At 42.6% G+C, this 24,600-nt stretch overlaps 1 protein-coding gene across 3 annotated transcripts in view; it reads left to right on the forward strand.

Annotated features, from left to right (window-relative positions):
- The first annotated feature begins 341 nt into the window (after positions 1–341).
- The window catches only part of LOC133165915 (SPRY domain-containing SOCS box protein 4-like), a 39,809-nt gene continuing 15,550 nt past the window's right edge, over positions 342–24,600 (forward strand). The window contains exons 1-2 of one of the 3 annotated variants that reach the window (XM_061295817.1): positions 342–506; positions 22,288–23,266. In XM_061295817.1, the coding sequence (XP_061151801.1) occupies positions 22,534–23,266 (733 nt within the window). In that variant the 5' untranslated portion in view covers positions 342–506; positions 22,288–22,533. Of the gene's footprint in view, positions 507–13,554; positions 13,767–22,287; positions 23,267–24,600 lie in introns of those variants that run through there. The other 2 variants (XM_061295819.1, XM_061295818.1) reach the window with 2 other exon arrangements.

Here is a 24,600-nt window from a genome sequence, read left to right on the forward strand (position 1 = left end):
ACTTTGGTCGGAGTAATATTGACTAACAGTATTCTTACTTGAATACAATTTTTGACCACGCTTGCCTTTGTGCTTGGTTGTAAAAAGTACAATCTTGTACTGGAATTTGTAAATGCGCCTGCCATTTGAGCGAGTGTGCGTACTCTAAGGTAATTTATGACTTTTTTTTTTCTACATTACAAATATTAACACGCTCTGATTCACTCGAAGTTTTCAATTTGGCGGACTTTATGGTAACCCATAAACATAGCATCATGGCCTCAGCCAATAGTGTGATGGCTGCTACGGTGGACGCGACCAATCAGCGCGCTAGTTGCTGAGTTAATGGCCACACATAGTCGGGGTTTGGCCATTCGGCTTCCTCAAGCTATCATTCAACTGCAACAAAGAAACAGCAGCCAGTCGCTTGTTGTTAACACCGCTGGAATAACATCGTGCCCATTAACGGCGAAGAGGAGAAGACCCAGAAACGTGACGTTTCGAGACGAGTTGAGTTTCTTCGTGCAGTAAGTGTTTATGTTTACAGTGGCTGAGTATCAGTGTGTATCATGTGTATTTGATCCCCTTTGTTATGATGATGTTTGTAATTCAATGATGATCAAGAGACACGCACTCTTGTAAATTCAGCCGTAATTTTACAAGGTTTTTCTTTTTTATAACTCGCTTCTCATGCTACCTTACCGCGTCCTTTGCGTGAGACATTTACGAGATGTAAAGTTCAATTAAGTTAAACTGGAAAACATTCGTATTCCGGGGACTACAGTGTCTATATAGCCTTCAAGGTCCCCCATCCTTTGGGGTCTTTGTGAATCCCAAGCTGATAAGCAAACATGTACTGTATTTTTCAATGTGCTCCCTCGATCCACCTGTTCAAACAAGAGGAAAGGTGCACAAACAATACAAGTACTACAACACAGGTGTTAATTGAACAATTTGTAGTTGGAACTGAACTGCACCTTCCTGAGAGTTGTATTTTGTTGCTAACGATCTGTTTAAAATATTTCTAGATGCACACATTTTGGATCATATAGGCGCCTTTATATTAGGGCTGTACACAGGGGTGTAGCTAGAAATTGTTCTGTGGGGTGGCCAGGGTCACATAACATCTCACTGAAGGGTGGCCATACGTGAGCACATGCATCGTTCACACTTTGAATGAGGATTTTGTAATATCATGGTGGCACACGTCTGCAATTTGACCCTTCGGATTCGTAGACAAATTTACCTCCTGTGCGCAATACACTTCAAGGATGGAATCAGTCCTCGCACTGCTAGAAGTGATCAGGTTCCTCTGCGGCTACCTTGACATTTATTCCACATTCTATACGAGGTGGGGAATGCGACAAGGGCACATAAAGAAGGCAGTAAAGGGGTTAGGAGAGGAAATAAGAGCAGATGGCCATCGAGTGCAAAAGAGAAGATTTCGAAATCGTGTGGATAAAATGGTGCGAATAAGATATGAAAGCGGAATAAGGTGATTGGGACTCGACCACACCCATATAAGTGTGTGTCTCTGCTTGATGGATGGCCCATCGTGATCGGGGAATGGGGGACTGAAAATGGAGGAGGAGCGTTGAAATTGTGACAAGGTGTCGGTCAGTACTGGAGATCAGCTGCTTGCCAGCTCCAACCCTTTCACCATCTTCCTTTCACTATCACTTATCACCCGTCTCCTTCTTTTGTAAAAACAGCAAAACGTTTCTTCCTCACTCCAGCACAACTTAATAGCAATGTCCTTCGCGTCCTCATCATCGCTGCAACCTTTACCGATCCGTTCCTTCTCAACACATTCAAAGTACTTCAAAACTCTTCTTCTAATCATTCGACGTTCACCTTTTCAAATCTTTATCTTCACCGCTGGACTGCTCCGATTTCCACTTACCTGCCTGCAAGACCTAAGCGCTATTGTTTGTGGACTTCCAGAGAATACACTTGATTTTCCTGCACGATATTAGATTTTTAAGCAATCTTTTTAAAGCGATGCATGTAGAAATACTAATCCATGCTTTTATTAAATCTCATTTGGAGTGTATCGTCCTAATTCATACGTAAGGGCATATCCATGAAAGGCAGGAAATAAAATGACTGACGGCTAATATGTAAACTCACTCTGGATTTAACCCATTAAATCTCACACACCAAGTACACAAGTACATTTGACTTTCTATTTTTACCCTTTTGATGCTTATGAGTACACCCCCCCCCCCCCCCCATCAGCTGTCATTATTTTTAATGATTTAATTTCTCCCACCTCTTGCTGCGTTTGTTGTATGCCACAGGAAGCAGGCTCAAAGATCATATCCAGCGAAGGCCGGAAATTAGACTCAGTCGAGGTGCATATGATCAGCACGATTAATGTTGGATGTTGAGATTCATGTTGCGTTGAGGAAAGTATGGAAGGTCTGTACATCTAACCAACGTCATCGCTGATCAATTTGTTTCTGGCAAAAGTCTGAAAATACTTCCTGTATTGCCGGCTCCTTTTATTGTCAAACAAATGTGTTTGTTCTACCGCCAGATCGAGAAAAGCCGTGTATTGATCTCGTTCTGTTTCGAGCTCCTGAGTCCCGGAGGCTCAAAGGTGCATTACCCTCCAGTACGTCCCCTCCTGCCCGTCACGTTTTTCACATTCACTTTCCCACAAATGGAACGCGGACGCCGTGCAGTTTTGGAGCGTGTCTTTTGCCCTTGCGGTGTTGAATTAAGTCCCCCTGCTGGGCTTGGCTCCAGAGTCAGCGTGGGTGGCTACAAACTGCCACTCAATAAATGTTTGATATTATTAGTTCCATCTAAGTGACTGATCCTCCTCTTTTACCAAAACGTGTAAACTAGTGATATAAACCAGTTTGCCACGGCAGCCATTGTAGTTTAACGCATATCGTTTTTGTCCCAAGTGGTCCCTGTTTGTTTTTTTTCTTCACCTTAGCTAAGTGCTAACAAGCTAAGGGACCGCTGTGTACGCGTGAGTCCTGAAGCAGCTGACTCATTGCAATGACACAACAATTTAGGTAATCCTGAAATTAACGCTACTATGAGTGAACAGATTTCCTCAGACGTTTCTGCTTACTCTGTGCTTTCGGGTCCAGATTGCCACTGCTCAGTTCTTAGCATATTTGATGTGCACAAGTCATCTGAGGACAGGTTGTAACCTGGCCTGTTCTCTAAAGATACCACCTTCTCATGCCAATAAAGATTTTCATGTCCGCTACAACATTACATGTGGTTTGGCTCCCGGAAAAACCCAATCATTCCCTTGTGATGTTTTCTTCTGAGCAGATGGAATGTGTGAATCAGTTTGTGGTTCCTACACAGTGAGCTCATTTACATATAAATGATGGCAGTTTCGAAGTTGGCGAGGGCTTGCTTGTTTTGTTGTCTGTGTTTCGCCAGTATTGAATCTGAGCAGGGATGTGTGTGTGTGTGTGTTTGGGCTATAGACAAAACTGAAAAATAGTGTGATAAGGGACATGTCTTCCGTTCATTCTGTTCTGTTTGCAATGTCACATTGGAAATGGAGACAGTACTCTCTCTTAGGATTTCTCGGATCTTGTCTTTCAAGATTTTGTAACAGGAGCCTTTGTTGACTTCTTCCTATGCGTCCACAAATAGACCAGACTGCACTCCCACTAAAACTAATATTAGTCATTTTTGTAGGAAGTGTGAGCGCAATAAAAGGCAATTGATACATTTTAAGGCACAAATATTGTTTGACATTAACAAGAGGCTAGTGCCAAGAAATTGTACCAAAATTTAATTTGATGGTTTCGGACAAAAAACTGTTATCACAGAAACAAGATGTTGTAATTTGATGGATTGAAAACAATAGCAGTTGGCGTATGGAATAAAAGAAGAAAATTGAGGCAAAGTTGATTCGTTGATGACGTGAATCGTTTTCTAGTTACGTGCTTGAGTTGTCTGCGCATTACTGGACATGATCAGATTTTAGAGATGAAAAGCAACGTGACTTAGCTGCTGGCCCTGTTCCTCACTGCCAGTCAGTTGCCGCTATGAATCTTTTAAGACTAACATCGACTGGACAAGGGGAAGCCAGCGGGTCGAGGCTAACCACACGTATGAAGACTCCATGTTTGTTGCTGTATTGTTTCTGTAGACAGCTGTGGAGCAAAATTGTTGTTAGGTACAACACTCCATTGTCACAGCAGCGATGACTAACAACATGAGGAAAACTCTCAATGTGTCACTTCTTTTCTCATCTCACCATGGTGACACAATCCACCAATGCGGCGGTGGCATCATGTGTTTAAAAAATTGCGGGGCGTCTTTTTCTACCAGCTTCCGACTCATTTTGCTTTTGTTTCCGTCTCTCTACCTTTTCGGGTCACGATTATGGGGCTTAGACTCTCATGAATATTTACATTTTTTTAGAAGGGAAATGTCAGGGGGGACCATGTGTGGCTGGCCTTGCCTAATTATGGAGATGGGCTTCCCCAGAAGACCACGCATGCACAATTCCAATTAGATAGCACTTACTAAGCCTTAAACAAAGCCGTCTGAAAAGCATCAAATGCATGCAGACACACACACACACGCCCCTAGTTGAGAGCTGGTAATAGTGCAGCTGGGGCTTGCAGCTGCTTCCTTGCTTATTGTTTAACACAAACCTAAATGATGGGCACAAACTTGGCAGTTGAGTCGTTAGAATTGCGCCTTTTCCGTTGTTGTGCCATGAAAGAAAATTCTGCCGCTGATGAATAAACGTGTGATTCACGGTGACAAGCGCTGTTGAGGATGGGCGGGGGTGTTTAGGAGAAGAAAGATGTTCATGAAGACAAATGAAGGTGTGGGGGGGGCGGACAGAAAGAGTAACAGTGGAAGAAGAGAGAATGTTTGGCCAGAGGGGGATGCAAGAGGAGATGTAGAGCCCTAAAATAAATAAATAAATAAATAGAAGCAGCTTGTTTTGGTAAGAGAGAGAGAGCGAGAGGGAAGAAGGAGACTGGTGAGCTCGAGAACAGCAGCGGGAAGGAGCCTTGTGCTGGAGTGAGTCATTTCTGACAAGAAAGATGGCAAAGGATGGAGGTGACTAATCACAGGACACAAATTGGGAAATGTGGGAGAAGGCGGCGAGGCCTAAAGTGCAGCATGAGGATGATAAGAAAAGTGATAGGACGCTGCAAATAGACACGACTCCACACAGGTGAGATGAGAACGTCAGGAATCCAAACGGCAGTGAGCCAAGTCCTGGAATAGAAACTCGAAAGATGATGATAAATCATTGATAGAGGTGGTTTGGTTGTGTATAATTTATAAATTATTTAACTGTGATCAAGCCATTCAAGTGATGCTTGAGGCTAATTCCCACTTGCATTTTTTTTTTTAGCAGAGAAATCAGAGCAAAGTCAACAGTTGAGCTAGCAGCAGATATACACTTATGCATTATGCATTATTATGACTTTAACAATGGAAGAATTGCTAGCAATCGGACTCCGGGTGCCAAATAAAAAAAATTAAAAAATCACTACTCAGGAAAAAAATAAATAAAATAAAAAGTCACGGGCCGACCTCCCAAGTAGACAAGTACAAAAAGTTATCTCAGACGCCCCCTCAGCGCCAAATTGATATTTCAAGTTGTTTTTTATGACAATGTGGTGGTTGTGATTTAAAAAGGCCAACAGGTTCTGTTGTCCCCCATTTGGGAACTTGTGGTCATAACATCAGGCATGCCTCACCCCGCCACCTTTCATCAGGCCACTTCAGAGACTCCCAGCGGAAACCAGAGCACCGCCGCAACGTGTGAGGCTTTACCGCCAGACATACGGCTAGGATTAGGAGCAGTCTCAAATTTAAAGGCCCACAAACATGTGAAACAGCCCGCAGTTTGATGAGGTGTATCATCAGTCTGAGGGGTGCAGACTGTGCATGTCTGCATGCACTTGTAGCACTTTTTTTTTTTTTGGTACATGTGAATCCCCCACCCCACCTCCCTTGGTTCTGGATCCCTACTGCAAATTCTGTATGCAGTGATCCCTCGCTACGTTGCGTTTTGTTTATCGCGGATTCACTACATCGCAGATTTTTTTCTCCAAATTCAAAAAACATTTACAAGTCAAAATAAAACTTCTACATTCAGGAAACATGTGTCTAACCTGTAGGACAATGGAGTATTGGAGTGAACCAATTATCCGCGATAAACGAGGGATTACTGTAATGTAATTGTCAAACTTCCTAAAAAAGTTAATAAATGCCTATTTTAATAGATTAACCTTCAAATTCGCCAAGATCCATGATCGTGTTCACAATAAATGTGTGGCTTTTTTAAGCATCCCCTTAAACTAAACACATCATCTGTGTTTACATACAAGTGTGGACAGAACCGCTTTGACAATGAAATCGCTGCTGTATTTTGTCACCCAGTCAGCACCTTTTCTTTCTCCTTGTGTGAAAGCGAGAAATCGTCATCCCACTTGTCAAGTTGAGCTTTCCGGCGGGCAAATGCGTGTGAATGAGAAATAGATTGAGATGAATATTTGGAGTGGAAAGTATAGCGAGTGCATAAGGTTCACATAGCAGAGCACTTCTATCATATGTTATGACTTATTTATTCCTTTTAGTTTGACACTTGGCGAGGGGTAGAAGGAAGAGTTGGGGGGGGGGGCGTCATTCTTCCTCCCGCAATCTCTCGGTTAGGAAAGAACAGCTGTTATATTTTAACAACAGATGTGGCAATGCGCTGAATAAAGCCATAAGAAAAGCATCAGTTGGCTTCAGTTGGTTTGTTTGTGTCTGTAACAGATCCTCAGTGACCGTCTTGAATAAGTTAAAGACACTGGAGGTGTAACTGGAGAGTCGCGCTTGTGAAGAAAAGTAGTCGGAATAGCCATCCAATCTCAGTGAGCTAGCAAATTGCAATACTTTCCCGGCGTGTTATGTTTTATACGGCCGCAGGGAAACATTTGCTTCTGTCAAGGAGAAGGAGGCTGCAGAGGAGATATGGAAACGATGCAGAAGATGATAAGACCCTCATTATTGCGCTCCTATTTTTGGCTCTATCTTCCCACTCTCATTCTCACGCTTACAGTGGAGACGTCATGCGTGTAGGCCTATGTCCTACTTAGATCTGACATGCATGGCTGTCTGTCTGCGTGTAATGTATATGCTTATTGAGTGTTCTTAGTTGTCATGGAAACGGTATGTACAGCGGCTGGCAATAAATGCATGTTTGGGCAAATAATGAGCAATTCATCTCAAAATAGGCTCCTTGCCGTTTCAAATTGAGCGTCAAACGAAACAATAAACAAAGAGAATTGCAGATGATGAATTTTCATCCGAAATAATTGATTAATGACATAAGCAAGCAGTTGTGGGACTAACAAATGTTGCTGAATAAGGCTCATTGTTCGTAGCGTGGTCATTAGCCGCGGTGGCTAATTGCTGGTGTAACAAAAAGCGTGGACAACATTTCCCTGATGATCACTCAGCTGCTCTCCGTGTGTGATGTTTATTTTGGTCCGGGTTACACTTAATCAAGCAAAAAAATGTCAAGTGGTAAAATGAGAAAGCAATGAAGCTGTTTGAGGGAGGCGAGGGCCTCGCTGATGGTCACATGATGCGTGTCACCCAATGTGACAGTGCTAAATGGGTGTCTTCGCAATGTGACATAGGAAATGGGAAAGGTTTAAATGCTGACACGGGCTTTATGATCTGCTGCAGCTTAAAGATGGAGAGGCGTTGACGTATGCGCTCAGCCAAATGTTTTTTTTTTTTGCATGTAAGCGAGTGTTTCTTTTTGATTTATTGCCTCTGCTTGAGCGTGGTGTTATTTGTGCGCAAGATTGTGCAGAAACAGCTGATTTCCTGGAAATTTTGTGGAGGCGAGGCATCGACCATGACTTGAAATGCATCCAAGTAATTATGCACATCTTTGACCATTTTGTTTTTGTTGGCAAAATGTAATCTTGTGTCTTTCTTTTTCCCTCACTTATTTTATCGATCTTTTCTCCTCTTTTTTATTTTCAAGGATTGCGTCATTTCTAAATTAAATTCAGGATGGATTTAATGAAGCAGAGAGTTCGACCTAATTAGGATTATTATTATTATTATTATATATTTTTTAAAATGTCCGCTCATCGATTTCACAAGTGACTGATGTTTAAACCTGGTGTATGTCTGAGTGTTCTTATTGATGAGCGTCATCAATTGCGCTTTTGTCCACATCCTCTATCGAACTCACCTTTGACCTTCAGCCCTAAGCGTGGACACTCGAACAAGAGCCAAAGCCACAATGACGTAGACTTGAATCCCGCGTCTCATCACTATTTTATATAGTTCAATGTACACTAGGTCATCACACCTGAAACCAGGAGCCTTCTATCTGCTCTAAATAAATGAAATGATCCCGGTGACACGCATTTATTATTAATAAGCATCATTAATTAACTTGAGCTTGTCGGTCCCAATTTCCCTTCTATTTAAAACAGCAAAGCTACTCAATGATTCCAAGATGCATACTCGTAGTGTGTTATTGATGTATTTTGTCAAGAGGCATGTTCCAACATGTATTGAGACAGTGTCTCGTGCTTATCTGAACATGTGTTTGTGCGGGAGCCAGACGTGTCTCATTGGCAAAGTGTCATAATCCAGTCCAGAGTTCACGCTTCATATCCTTACGTGAGCCCGATTTGTTTGAGGAGGCCATGTCGGCTTCCTATGGCTGCACGTATTGTCAGGACCCCCCCCCCCTTCTCTGCTTGGTTAGTCAGAGTAAAACTCGTCCCGAACAAGTTAAAAGTAGCAAAACATTTCTTTTGTGATATTTTATTGTATGTATTTCAATTGTTTTACTGTTTGTCATTTTATTAGATAACTATTGATTGTGAACTACTCAAGATGGTGTATACAGCTGAGTGCTGTTACTCTAAGTACTCTGAAGTGTATGTCGTACCAGACAAAAACAGAATCATAAAGATGAAGAAAAATAACATAAGTCACTCTAGAGCATAGGTGTCAAACTCATTTTTGTCACGGGCCGCATCATAATTACATTTTCCTTCGGAGGGCCGTTATGACTGTCAACCCAAATAAATGTATGAACGCCTCATATTATATATACAGTATGATACAAAAGAAGTCAGACTAGTGGAAACTTTTCAAATATTTTAAAAAGACGATTTTTAAAAGTTAAGGCAATTTCAGTAATGACACAAATTTGCACAATTTGTCTTTGCGGGCCACAGAAAATGACGCGGCGGGCCGTATTTGGCCCCCGGGTCTTGTGTAAGTTGCATTTTGGGAGAAATCACGACTAACAAGCTGAGCCGCAATTGGTTGTGAGCTGGCAACTGTGATGTCATTTTCAGTCAGCTGCTTTAGTCATATTCCAAAAGCGCAATATTAATCAGAACATTGCGTTTAGACTAGTGGGAGCACACAAGCATCAATAGTTTTATAGCTTTTATTGTTCTCTTATCTTTTTTTTTAAGTCAGGTACACACATCCGAAACAAAATGGTTTTGCACATACTGGCTCGCTAGTGATGTTTTCATCTACCATTATAATCATGTCCATAAACTGACCATGTTTAATTACAGTTTTTCCTCCAGGCCCATTAAATTGAAGGATTTGCTGTCTATGGGCTATTTAATTGACAAATGAGTTCCATGTGAACTGTGAGGGAGACCTCCGCCCATCATGGGTGCATGTGTAGTGTGTGTGCGCGTCTGTCTCTGTATGCACATTAATGACCGAGGCCCTCTTGGGGACAATGCAAGGAGGACGTGGCACGTGGTGCAGAGAGGTCAGCGACGACAGACGCAGAGCAGCAGCTGTTGGTGAAAATGGAGGAGGGAAGACGAGGTGAGAATAAAGGGAGGGGAGTATTGGCAGCGGATTGAAAAAAAAAAAAAAAGACGGTGGCAGGAATAGTCTCATGGAGCAATGAGCGGAGATGGGATGATAAAATAGGGAGAGGTCACAGGGCACACACTTGGGGACAAAGTGTCTGGAATACATTTGGGAAGATTTTTCTTTCTCATTTTCTTTCACGGTAAAAATCCAAAGCCATGGATGATTAATATGGATGAATCCATAACAAAACTCCATTTCTTCACAATATTTTATTTTTCTCTGGAAAAGAATGAAACAAAAGAATAAAAAATGTTTAGCCTCAATTTGAACACTTACCCAGAAAAGACAATTGAGGACACTTCTTTGAAGATATTTTCATTTGATTCATTTATGCCCTGGAACTGTTCTCTTAAAAATACTTTCTGGCAGCCCATTTATGTGCAAATGGTAATCTGGCGTGCAATTTGTTTACTAGGTCATGTGCTAGTGCCTGACCAATATGGATTCTCTTTAGGCTGATTTTGTTATTTGGCAGAATAATATGCCGATAACAATCTTTTCTGATTTATTAAAAGAACGCAAGTTCCGGATACCCTTAGTTGATGCTTCAATTATCTTGAAGAGCCTGCACAAGAGAGCTTAGCGTGTCCGATCGTGACTCAGGCCTAATGTTTTCCTGTAAGGAGACATGGAAAGGTTGTGTTTTTAATGGAGTGAGAATGAGGAGTGGAAGCAGCAGATGGACTCCCGCTGCCTCCATTTACCAGCCTCCCAACGAACGACCAGCATGTGTATCGATGTGCATGCAAGAAGCCGACAATCGCTCGGTGTGTCCGTCAATAAGCTCTTACTTTTATTTTCAGACCGTACGACGCTTGAAGAGAGGAGGAACCGGATGTTAAGAGCATAGTCCACATTTGACCTTTTCCCGATTAGAGTATGGTGAAACGATCAATTAATTATTTGCCATCTATGAATGACCATAGTTACAATATATTATTGTGTCTTGTTATTTATAAATAAGAATTGTTCATGGCACTGTCCTTACTTGTCCACCATTGTTAGACCAATGACCGCAATGCCCCCTTATGTTTTATTACAAGCCAGTGTGCCATTAGGAATGATATATAATTATTCCAAAATATATGGATTTGAACAAGGTTTTCCAAATGAAGTCGTAAATTACTTTTTATCGCTACTAAAAGACATCGTTGTGTAGGAGCCGTGTGGCGTTCGCTGACATTTGATTTTGTCCTGTTACTTATTGGGCATAAAACTCCAAATAGGTTTGATCTCATTAAATTCTCAGCTTGAATCTGAATAAGTCAGTTTAATGTCAGAGTAAGGTTGCTACTGTAAACCTCACAAGTCCTGTGGCCGTGGATGAAAAGAAGTCCCATGTGACCTTCATCACCCCTCTTTGACTGTTTGCTCCAATTTTGCTCATGTGGATGTTTCTTTGAGCCATTTATTGTTCGTGTCCTCCCTGCGTTCCCCTCTAACACGTCTTCACCCTTTCACCCCCGGGCTGCACATTTAACTCCGCTATTTCCTTTCTTCTGCGCTACCTTTTTCCCCTTTCACCCCCACCATCCATCTCCCAGGCACCAATACCCCCCACATGTCTCCCCTGGGCCATGTGGACAGTTGGATGGCTTTGTGTTTGACACGTGTGTCGGCAGAAGGCAGTGCGCGCTCACATGCACACGCAGCCCTAATTCGCTGTGTAGTGTGACAACAGCCACCGACCCCCCCCCATCCACCCACTCACCTTCATTGTACCGCAGATTAACTCGCATGCGCACACGTGACCCCAGACCCCAAGGGGCCGCCGTAAGTAAGAATATGCTTTGAGGCAGAAAATCAGAAGGCAATTTGAGGGAGAGTCCAGCTGAGAAGATGGGGGAATGATCATTTGAGGGAAGTTCAGCTTCATTTGGCTAATTCTTTTTTTCCCCCCACACTGGTAAAATTGAGCAAAATTCACTTTTTAAATTAAAGGTGTGTGTGTGTGTTTTGTGTGTGTGCGTGTGTGTGTGTGTGTGTGTGTGTGTATATACATATATATATATATATATATATATATATAATTATATAATAATCATATATATATATATATATATATATAATAATCATATATATATATATAATTATATAATAATTATATATTGTAACATTACTATGTAACTATTATATTTATACATTTTATAAATGGAATTGGAGATTACCTCAGACACATTCGGAATGGGTGAAACCTTTCAAACGCTACATCTTATGGAAAGTCCTTCCAGACAAAAAGGAAGCTGTATTTATCTCTAAAAGGGGGACCGACTGTATTCTGTTCTATTCTCACTTCCTTGGCTGGGCTTTATATAAAAACAGGCGTCCCCACTGTTTGGTTTGTTTTCACTCTCTGCGCTTGTAGGCCAAAGGTTGACCCAGCACTCCCAATCAGAATGAGTTCGATTGACATCCTGACATTAGCCGGCAGAATTTATTCCCGTTCATCGTTTTACCATCCCACATTAAGTTGTCGTTCACTTCTCTTGACTTGACCAGTAATGGAAGGAGCACCCAGGAGCCCATGTTGACTGATATTCAATTTGCAGTGACTTAGCAGAAACAAATCATCCAAGAAGTTAAACAGCGTGCTTTTAACAGAGCTGAGACAAACACTCCGCTGTGACCGATCGATGACTCAACTTCGATGTGTGCACTTTTGTTAAGTGTAGACGTCTGAGCGCATGAGTGCTGCAAAATGCGCAGACATGTGATTCAATGAAATGGTAATATCATTCGGAGATGTTGTGTCATGGGTGGCTTTGACGCTCTGGTGCCTTCACAAACTTTGGGGAAAGGAAGCTCATACAGGAAGTGGTCTGGCTAGACCTCAGACCTGCGTGACTGCAATCACTGTAGTCCCTCTTAAGACTCGCAAAACGTGTGTGTGTGTGACTACATACATATATACACTTTTGCTTTATTTGATTTCATTAACAAAAGTGTATTTATTTTTTTACTTGTTAGTTTTCCTTAAACATAATAAACTTGGTGGTCACATGACTGGCAGTTTAGCTGCCACATGCTGGCCTCGTGCGGGTCCGGCGGCACGTGTAGGTGTGTGTCACCATACGGTTTTCGTATACAGGCAAGAGGGCGCGGTTGGGACCTGATCCGATCGGTCGCTCTGTGTGAGCTCTTTGTAAGATGGAAGGTGAGGGGGAAGGTGAGACGGGTGTTCCTCTTAGCCGCCTGCTGGTCTGCTTTGCTGCTGGCGACTCAGCTTGATGAGATCACAGGGGATCGACTTTCGCCTCTCTCTCCTGCTCTCGTTCGCTCGTTCTCATTTTTCCCTCGCCCTTTCTAGTTTCCACCACGGTCCTCAGTTTTCATTCTCCGTAGTAGTTGTGAAGGGCACCAAAATAATCAGTTGGCACCGTATGACCTTTCGAAACCCTTAATTTGGGATATCAATGTATAGGGTGCCTGAAAAGTTTGCAATTTTTTTTTTCTGTCTCTCTCTGTGTGTCTGGTGCGCTGCTAAAGAGTAAAGCGAGCACATTCTGTGACCGGAGTGGAGTTTGGAGATGTTTGATGCCACAGCGGAGCTCATGGTGACAATGGTGCCTTGGAAACACAATTGCGAGTCAAGAGTGTGCTGGGGGAAGGTGAGCAAAGGGGTAGGTAGGGGGTGGTCGGAATAACTAATAGCCCCTGGACAGATAAGCTCCAGGGAGGAAAAGAGGGAGGGAACGCTTGAGAGAGAAAGAGGGAGGAGGAGGGGAGGACGCCGAAGCGGCTGGCAGAGAACAGAAGTCTCTCTTCTTTCTATCCGACTTGCCGGCTGCTGGTCGTCTTCTTGCCCTCATCCGCTTGCCTTCTCTCGCCGGCCGGGTAGAAGAGTTTGAACATGGACTTGGGCAGACGCTGCCAGACGTGAGGATGCTCACTGGAGAGTCACTGTAAGCTGCCTAGAAAAATGCCTGTCTTACTGAAAAGAACTGCTTTCTATTTCAAGAAATGTTGAATGACGTGTTATGCAGTAGCATCCACCTGGATGTCTGCAGAGTGAGCATGGTTTGCTGTTGCTGAGGTGTACATGAGGGAAAAGCTCGCCTGCATGCATTGAGACGTTTGTGTTTATATTTAACATTCCCCCCCTGTGGATGTTACCATGCACACCGCACGCTTCTACTTTTCTCTTCATCTCTCACTCACTCTTGCACTGTCTCCTTTAATTGTCTTAATGGCCTCCAGGTCCCAGCTGGCCAGCTGGGGTACCCCCTGTCTGTGTGTATGCATATATATGTGTGTGTGCCTCTTTTTTGCGGGATAGTGTTCCCCCGCTGTAGCCTGGTTTCTCATTAATTCCCCGCTAATGGCAGATTTTGAAGCGATTGTTTTCAAGGGTGTATCCAGGCAAGTGCACTAGTAGTGTAATGATGCGGACAGCGTGGGTTTAATTCCCGGCCAGTGCGTGCAAATTTCCCCATTGTGCTGCAAAATAATAATAAAAGTTATGTCGCCTTATACCCAGCCAGCTTTGCTTGTTCCGAGCGCAGATGCAAAATTGGTGGGAATTCAGGAAGTGCGTGTGGTATAAACAAAACTGAAATAAATCATGCAAGCGACTCACTATGGCAGCAAGAATTTACAGTTGTTCAGTTTAGTACCATGTTGTGTTGTAGCATGCCAGGGCGGCACCGATGCCTCTAATAGATATAGATGCAGCGTAATTAAGAGTAGCAAGAATCGGCAGAGAAGGTCCCCAATAGAAGTACTTCGCTATGAGATTCGTTGTATCATGCTAGCTCTAAAATGCTATTTACATTAAATGACATATTTGTTACATTAGTAAATGTAAACAAAGTGAAATGGGGTGGAACTGTAAAACTTTGTTGTAACAACAAAACGATAACAAGCTAATCATGCTAACTACACCTGCTGTTCTTTTGATGTCTTATTGATGCTTTTATTATATTTGCACTGTCCAAACTACACTGACCAAAAACTAGCTACAGATTAGAAGTTTTAGTGTTTTTTTTTAAAACGGTAACATTTTCAATCTTTAAGCTGCAGTAATAGTGATTAGGGGTGTAAATCGCGGGTTTTGTCACGATACGATATCATATCGATACAAAGATACACGATACGATATTTGCCGATATCTTAAACCCTGCTGTGATTCATTCACGATACATCACGATATAGTGCTCTACGATCGATACATATATATATTTTTTTTAAAGGAAAAATATAGAACAATATCCTGATTTATAACAATTCATACGCAAAATCAACAAGGTACTGCAAACTCTTTATTTAGGAAATTACAAATAGTATACAAAGTGCTTATTTTAACACTGAACTTTGATGTGTTTTTCTTTAAATGTGCGGCGAGATTTGTGAATATTTGATCACCGCATGGCAGGATTTACAAACTGCATGTGTCTTGTCCGTTGAGTCATCTTTTCTTTGGAATCCAAAGTGCTTCCAAAGAATGACTTGAAACCTAAAGGGGAGCCAATTTCCTCGTCTTTTTGGACACTAGCCATAGCACCAGCCCAGGAGCCGCGTACTAGTTGTCGACTCCCCTTTCACGTCCCTGCTCTGCTCACAACACAACACGCCGCTCACTGCTCCCAGAAAGAGGAAGCAAGCAACAATGAACTGGATTTCAAAATAAAGTCGCGTCTAATGTCCGAGGTCAAACACGGCGATATAAATCGATGTTTCCCCCACGCTCATACAATAATAGGATAGGTCCTGCTTTCTATTTTTAGCCTATACACTCCAAGCACTCCTAATCTGACAGCCTCCAGTAGCGTGTCTTGCAACAGTGTTTAGTCTGTCGGTGACTGTTGGGTCGGAGCGCGAGGATACTTTTGTGTGGTCCGCCCTGGCGAAGAGAGATAGCGGCCCTCCTTTCTGACTTTATCTTTTTGTTTTTTCAGCTGCTGACCCACGTAGGCCCCCCCGGCTCCCCTACCTCTAGCATTGTTTCTGTTCCCCGCCACCCTTCTTACTTGTCTCAAATCTATACAGACTTCCTCCCCCAGCAGTATTTTAATGACTGCCCCCTCTTAAGCATTGTTATTAATCTCCCTTGCTCCTTTCTCCTCACTCAGGAAGCAATTTGCCAATGACGGGGAGGGTTTTCAGGATCACACTATGATGGGTGTGTGCTGTTAAATGGGCTGTTGCTGCAAGCCCCTGTTCCACTTTGCACACAGCAATTTTGGAGAACACCACGGGGAAGGGAGACAAGTGCTTCAATCATGAGACCATGTGAGCCTTCATTTGTTCGGCGGAGCCCGAGGTGCAGTCATGTTGATTATCATGTAGTTAATTGACAAATTTAGTATAAAATGTCAGCGTAAAGTGGTGTCTTGTTTTATTCCTCTCACCGTCCCAGATGAGGCGATATCATTTGGACTGTTGCTAAATTAAACAAGTCATTGGAGGCTATGAATGAATTACTATGCTGCTGCTAAAAGAAATGAATTATTCCTACTTGAAGTTGACCTGAAACGGAATAAATGGCTTCTGTCATTGCCATGGCAACGTTGGGTCACCTACTTTAGTTTTGGATCGTCCAGGTCGCTTGTTGACATCAATGACAAACTGACACACTCGTGCGCGTACCAGCAATTTTGCTGATCAAAATGATACTGTAACACAAATGAGTTCTTCTCATCACACATTTTATGACAACATACTATTTGTCTTGCTTTCTGTTTTAGTTGGTGACCTTGTCTTTGTAGCTTACAATTGCACATTTGATTGCGAATGACTTATCCAATTCAGGGGCTTGAAAGTAGGTTAGATTTTTATTCTGTAGCGAAGCCCTGGAGGAAAAAAAAAAGACCCAAACACACTCTACAGTAACTCACTCACTGCTGCTTTAAAGGCAACTCAAAAATGCTCTTTACAGTAATATGTTGTAGTGTAAACACGGTATTCCTATTAATATTGGAATATGAAAGAAGCAGCGAAATTCACCCTGTGCCTAATCCCCTAACATAACATAAATATTGAATTTTTAAAAATGATATCATTTTAATCATTTAATAATTTTCAGTTACATTTTTATTTCATATAATTTCCTGTCCAGATATTTAAATTGCCAGATATTTTGCTGTTCATTTGAATGATGCTGCACTTTAACACTATTTAAGCCAGACAGGGCAAAAGTCTACTTAGCGTTTTTTTTCATGTATAATGCGCCCCCATGTATAATACGCGCCCTAAAAATGGCATGTTGATGCTGGAAAAAAGCCTGTACCCATCTATAATACGCACCCAAATTTTGACTCTTACTTATGTCCGTAAACATAAAATTATTTCAGAAAAAAGATCATCTTTGGGAACAACCGGATGTTATTCTGCCAGTCAGTATCACATGCGGTAGCAAACTCGATAGCAAAGAAATGTTTCGGATTTGTGTAGGGTACATTGTGACAGCAAACGAGCAGGTGATCGAGCAAGCGTCTGATACGAGAGCATTGTGTTCGTATGGAGCGTGTTTGAAGTGAACAGCAGAGAAGAAAGCGCATCTGTAATGGCGGCCTCCGTATCATATCCGGATTTAAAAAAAAAAAAATCCGTACCCATGTATAATGCGCACCCCAGATTTTAGGACAATAAATTAGTTAAATTCTGCGCATTATACATGGAAAAAAACGGTAATCACCCAAGTTTTCAATTACGGTCTTTTACCTGTCACTCTTACCATAGCTTAGCAATTAACTTGGCAATGTCATGAGGTTGTTTTAAATTCAGACTTTATGTTGAATGTGCAAAGGAGCAGCATTGGTGCACCGTATTCAAACTGACTTTGATTCAGTTTTACGTCCACTGGGGTTGTGAATCTGCCGCCTGAATCTACTGCCTTCTAGATAGCACAGGCAAGCATTTGTATTTGTGTGCGAGTGAGCAAGGGAGAGAGAGTTATAGGTTTTGCGTACGTGTGGGTAAAGAGGCGCTCAATCACTGTAGCGCTAACCGTCTACCATGACACTATCCATTTTTCACACCTCTCAGCTGTGTCAAATGCTTGCAGAATGCATGTTAGCGTTCTCCTGATTTCAGTCACCAAGTTTGTTAGTACGACGTATTTATTTAAATTTCTAAGGTAAAGAAAACGAATGGAGCTGTTTTTTAAAGAGGTCATTATTAGTACCAGGGAGGACCAGTGACTCAATTTAATCCATATTACATGCATAGACAAGAACATTTGTTTTCACTGGCTGCACTGTTATTTGCATTTAGCGCTTGTGAAGCATCTACTACCAGTTAAAGAGAATTTTAAAATCCCCCTATGCGTTATGTACAGTAATCCCTCGTTTATCGTGGATAATTGGTTCCAAAAGGTGGAATCCGCGAAGGACAGTCACCAACAAGAAGTACTGGGCAGGCTAACGAGTTAGCGGAAAGATGCTAATTGCCGATCCTGCTAACACGCGAAAACGGACTTCTCAAGGAATGTACCGCAATTTTCGGACTATAAGTCGCACCGGAGTATAAGTCGCACCAGCCATAAAATGCCCAAAAAAGTGAAAAAAACATATATATGTATATAAGTCGCTCCTGAGCATAAGTCAACCCCCCCCCACACCCAAACTATGAAAGAAAACGCGATTTAGAGTCCGAAAATTATGGTAAACGAACATTTGGAGCAAAACGGCATCGTCATGAAGGTTAGACACATGTTTCCTCAATTTAGAAGTTTTATTTTTTTTTTAATTTGGAGAAAGAATCCGCGATATAGTGAAGCCACGATAAACAAAACGTGAAGTAGTGAGGGATCATTGTACTTTGTGATGGTCACTTAGCGTGTGTTTCCAGTGTCGAAATACGTGCGTAATTGCTTGTGTACAGTGCGTTAGCAGGCTGCATGCTGAGCTTGTTTTGCCGCATGCTGGGAGACGGAGCGTTCGGTGTCAGCCTATAGACCATAAATTGCACCAAGTGATGCGGCAGAGCGCCATGGATTTAGCGGCACTGTACAAAAAGTGAGGGAGGGGGATGGACAGATGAGAGTGAAGTGGAGGGGAAAGGGTAGAAAACTCTCAGTGTAATGGCGCCTACTCTGTAAATGCCTAATAAGTACAATGCGTGAACACCACTTCCTTTCATCAAGCCAATGTCCCAGTCCGTGTGTTTTGACATGCTGTCAGCAGCCAGACGGTTCAGTTTACGTCTACCTCCGACAAACTCAGCCACCCAGGGATTCCCTCAGCAGGAATGAATGTATGAATGTAGGAAGGATGGCAGTTTGTTTAATCTAGGGGGGTGGTGCGGCTGTTGCCACGAAGACATGTAACATAAATGTGTGCGCTTGTGGTCGCATGTGAGGTCTGTTTATGCTCGGTCTGGCGCCCCAGTGCGTCCCCAGGAGTGGAAACGTGGAAGAAGTGACCACTTTGTGAATCATTTTTCAGACGTCACTGGAATTAGTCAAAGTCGAGGGAACGCCGCATGACAGTGAAGGTTCACGCTGATGAATTCCTTTAAAACGAAAATAATAAATACTCAATGTATTGAATGGATGTTATGTTGTTAAAACGCAAATTAACTGAAAGTGTACAGGCCAACAAGAAAATATGGGGGCTTGTGGACAATGACATATTATTGGCTGACGTTAATAACAGATAATAACAGGGTTATTACAGTTATCCCTTGTTTATCGCGTATAATTGGTTCCAAAAACCACCCGCGATAAGTGAAATCCACGAAGTACGGTCCCCAACAAGAAGTACTGGGCCGGCTAACGAGTTATCGGAAAGATGCTGATTCGGGATCGTGCTAACACGCGAAAACGGTCTTCGAAAGGAATGTAAACGAACATTTGGAAAAATACTACATTGTCCTGAAGGCTGGACACGTTTCCTCAATTTAGAAGTTTTATTTTGACTTTTAAATTGTTTTTTAATTTGGGAAAAAAAATCCGCGAGGTAGTGAAGCCGCGACAAACAAAACGCGAAGTAGCGAGGGATCACTGTATTGGCTAATGTTAGCATTTAATGAGCACATAGTGGCGCTTCACTTAGCGACAAGATTCACTTACTAAGCTGACTGTGTACTGTTTAGAGTTCCTGCAAGCTTTTTGTATTGATTGGTATTTGAGCATGATATAGTAGTGGACATATTACAAATTAAAATTAAATTAATGAATCAATGACTCCAATTTCCTTGATGTTTTTTAAGTAACATTATTACACACAGTATTGTGTAGCAGATGCCAAAAAATAATTTAAAGTGAAAGAATCAGAATTTAGGAGATCATCATTGTGCAAATGTTTGTCAAGTTTTTTGTTATTCCGCAAAAGCAAACCATATATATTTTTGATTGTCAAATAATTTCTCATCTTCCAACTATAACAGTGAAATAAAAAATAGGTAACGAAAATAAATAACAGATGGCAGAGAAGCATGTTGCTGTGAATTGCAGCATCAGACGCTACGCCAGCCTTAGGGCGGTGCAATGACAACCGTGGCGACCGCGGGGTTGGAGGTCAAATGTCGCCTTGATGACAGCCCGTAACTGGATTGTCAGCCACACACACACACACACACACACACACACACACACACACACACACACACACACACACACACACACACACACACACACACACACACACACACACACACACCAAGTTTTCTTTGGCAGTGATGAATGTTGCATGCTGCGACCGCCTTTAACCCGTCTGCCAGTCATGAGGACACACATCCATCGGCACACACACACACACACACACACACACACACACACACACTCCCACACTGAGACAGCTGTCAGCCTGTCCCAGCACTGAACTTGCTCATGCTGGGGGTGTGCTGGGTTTGGGTGCATGTTTTGGCTACCCGTTGCCATGACCTCATTTGCGAGGAAAGAGAGCGAGCTTTAGTGGGAAATGCCTAGGGAGTCAGAAGAGGTGTGTGCGGACCATGCATTAGTCATGTTACATGCAGTAAATCCCATCAAACTGTTTTGTACACAATTCCCTATCTTACAAAAAGGCTCTTAGTGTACGCTGATGTATTGGTATAGTTGACTTGGTATCGGTACAGCGGAGAAAAGATCCGTTGAGTACTGTTGTTGCTATCTTTCTAAAAAAGGGTGTTTATATAATCACTCCCTGTTTGAAAAGGAGAATACGTACTTCAATTTGACGTTATTATTCATGCTGGAAACATTCCTTGGAAGCTAATTTCCTACTGACAAGTCTATGCATGTGATGATGAGCAACAAAGCATTTCCCAACATTATCGGCTCATGACGTTTTGTTCTTACTATAGTTTGTTTCTTTTTGATTGATCTTCATCCCACCACGATGAGGGCTTATTGTGTCTTGTGGCAGATGAGGGAAACTTTTGCGGTAGATAGATGAGCCATCTCGAGAGTTATGTCATCCACACCTTCATTCTGAGGTGTGACTCTCTCTCTTGAAACCATAAGTAGCAGCCGCCATTCCTGGAAGGGACCATGATGTCAGTTTAACCACATGGAACCTATGTTCTCACATAATGATGAAGAAACGATGCTGAATATGTTCTCGATTGCGTCTGTCATAAAACGCAGATAGGAAATCATCCAGTGATTTTCATATTTTGCTGTGTTCCATGTGGTTTTGTCCGAGGCCCACTAAAATGGTGCAGATGAATTATTACCAGGTTGTTTTGTTTTTCTTGAAGACTCAGGCAATACTCATTAAAATGTACACGCTCATTAATGAAAATTCACAAGTTGCAAATCCCAATAATATTGCACAAGAGAAATGTTTGGAGGGTTGCATGATCGGGCTGGCATCGGTGCACATTTGCTGGAATGATGCAGCGTGACTCATAGGAAATGTATTTGTGTGAATGCAACAATCTGTGTGTGTGTGTGTGTGTGTCTATTCATCCTTTCATCACGTTATCCGCATCCAACTAGTAATTTGGCGTTAATTCTGTGAACATCATCACTCGCCATTTGCCATTCCTCTTACTTATTTAATTGGATCTGTCATCATTAGCTTCTTTAGATCTACCAACATGATTGTGTTTTCATCAATAGATACTAGATAGAATGGAAAGTCGGACACTAATAATACATCAAAGTTAAGATTTTTGACTCAGGTTTACTCTCCAACACTTAGCTCTCTACACATAGTTGCACTAACATTAGCAATAGCATTAGCAATAGCATTAGCGGTGGCCACAGTTTTTCAAATACCGATTGGATTTGTATTGTAGGAATTGTAGTCACTGCATGTCATGTGAAATTGTTTTGCTGAAGAAATGTATCTTTAATCTAGAAATGTTTTTTTTTGTTGTTGCTGTTTTTGTCTCGTAACGAACGTGAAATAATAATAATAGGCTCTTGCAGCCTTTGTAGACGTCTGCTCTATATCATCACAATCTTGCTTCTTGAAAAGTGAAAGATAACTTGCTGACTTTTTTAATACTTGCTTCCATTTTGTTTTCTGTCAACAGGGTTGGCAGCAGCCCTTCTGTTCTCCCAAAGATATTTGGGGAATGAACGCAGATCACATTCATCTTTCATTTGTAACATCCTCCTCCATCTCCCTCTACCACACCTCAGTAGGGACAGCACACTTCAGTTGCACCGCATTGATGAGGTAACGTCACGCTGTGCTCAGGGCCACCTGCACAAACACCATCCTCCCTCCCCATCGCCCCGACCCCAGCCTCCCTTCTCCTGCCTGCTCCACTGCAGCCATGGGCCAGAAGATATCCGGTGGTATCAAATCTGTGGACGGCCGCGGGGAAAGCGGCGGTTCCCCATCCTACCGACCCTCGGCTCACAGTAGGCAGCACCCAGAGTTGAGGGGCCCGGATTTCTCCAAACCTCCCAGGCTGGATCTCCTTCTGGACATGCCTTGCGCCAGCCTGGAGACCCAACTTCGTCACGCGTGGAACGCCGATGACCGTTCGCTGAACATTTTCATCAAAGAGGAGGATAAGTTGACATTTCACCGCCACCCCGTCGCTCAGAGCACGGACTGCATCCGGGGACGGGTGGGATACACTAGGGGACTGCACGTCTGGAGGATTCACTGGCCGTCCCGACAGCGCGGCACCCATGCAGTTGTCGGGGTAGCCACCTCCGAAGCTTCTTTACATTCTGTCGGGTACACTGCCTTGGTGGGGTCAGACTCTGAGTCCTGGGGCTGGGATCTGGGACGTAACCGCCTCTACCACAACAGCAAGAACCGTGCCCACGGCTCACTGCCGACTTACCCTTCCTTCCTGGAACCCGAGGAGGCGTTCACACTACCAGACTCTCTGTTGGTCATTCTGGACATGGACGAGGGCACGCTGAGCTTCATGGTGGAGGGACAGTATTTAGGAGTGGCGTTCCGAGGGTTGAAGGGCAAGAAGCTACATCCCATCGTCAGCGCTGTGTGGGGCCATTGTGAGATATCCATGAAGTACATCAACGGACTTGATCGTAAGTAGGCAACTCGCATCTCCAGTCTGTACTGTGTGTAAGTAATTCTTTCTTGCCATTGTAAGTGAACCATGACTTGAAAAGCTCATTAACTTCAAGAGAATGAGTTCAAAAGAATCTGAATGATTCACTTCCATCCATAATTTGACGACTTTTAAAATTCCAAATCCCCAAAAAACTGATTCTCCGCTTTCATGGCTTGTCATGGAATGTTCTCGTAACAATGTCGGTCTGTTTCCTACCTTGGAAAAGAAAAGAAAAAAGATAAGGGGTCATGTACTCCCTTGCCAACCTAAGCCTGCATGTTTTTGTGAAACTGCAGCTGGCCAACTGAAACATGAGTCAGACCCAAAACACATTGCGGCATCAGTCTTGAATGTTCTAACTTCTTGATAAAAGGACTTGGACGGCTTTGGTGTTAGCATTTAGTTTAGCTAGCTTGACTCGAGCTAGTCTACTGCACCACAGGCGGCATTGAAATTGAGGCATTGTCTGGTGACATTTTTAAAAAAAAAATTATTAAAGAACCATCTGCTGGAATTCAGAGTAAATTAGTGCAATGGGTCTTCTTATACAGGGAATATAAAACGAACACCAGAATTCCAACTTCATACTGTAGTGCCAGATTTTACTATCAGGGATGTATGATGGTTGAAATTAAGGAGAAGAGAAAATATTGCTAAATAAATAAAGCAAAAAATATTGCCATTTCACCGAAGCATATATTTTGGGTGTGAATGCTCACATGGCGCAAACACATAAAGAAATACCACACATGTCTTCGTTTTAGAGTTTATCTCATCTCATAGAAAAATATTGTTTGATGTCGCCATGCCAGGCGGATTAAACGTCTGGAGCCCAGAGAAGGGGAACTCCAACTGAACCACTAAATCTGAGACAATGCTTTTTCTTTTCCATCATTGCTTTAGACCACATTCCCAGTTGGCAGCTCGCTGAGTTTTTGAGTCGGAGATTAGAATCATGCAGGGATGGAATAAATAACCTGCAGTTTCTCCGTTTTTTTTTTTTTTTTTTTTTTTGGGAGGAGGTAGGATTACAGTCTGGCTTGCACATCCTTTCAGTATCACTTCAGAATTGTCTCTTGTCTGCTCCGCAAATGAGTCACATGGCGAGAGTAGAGTCATAATTGCCGTCTTGCTCGTCGTCAGTTTATATGCAAGTCATGGAAGCAATACGCGGTCAACTAGACAACAGACATTGTGTCATATTGTTGTCTTTTTCCCAACTGCTTGCTTTTGAATGATGTGCCTCAAGGCCCCATCACACTTTCTGGCTAGAAATTTGTAACATTTGCTTCTTCTGTACTTGGTCAC

This window comes from Syngnathus typhle, linkage group LG13, assembly GCF_033458585.1.
Source record: "Syngnathus typhle isolate RoL2023-S1 ecotype Sweden linkage group LG13, RoL_Styp_1.0, whole genome shotgun sequence".
Classification (NCBI taxonomy): domain Eukaryota; kingdom Metazoa; phylum Chordata; class Actinopteri; order Syngnathiformes; family Syngnathidae; genus Syngnathus; species Syngnathus typhle.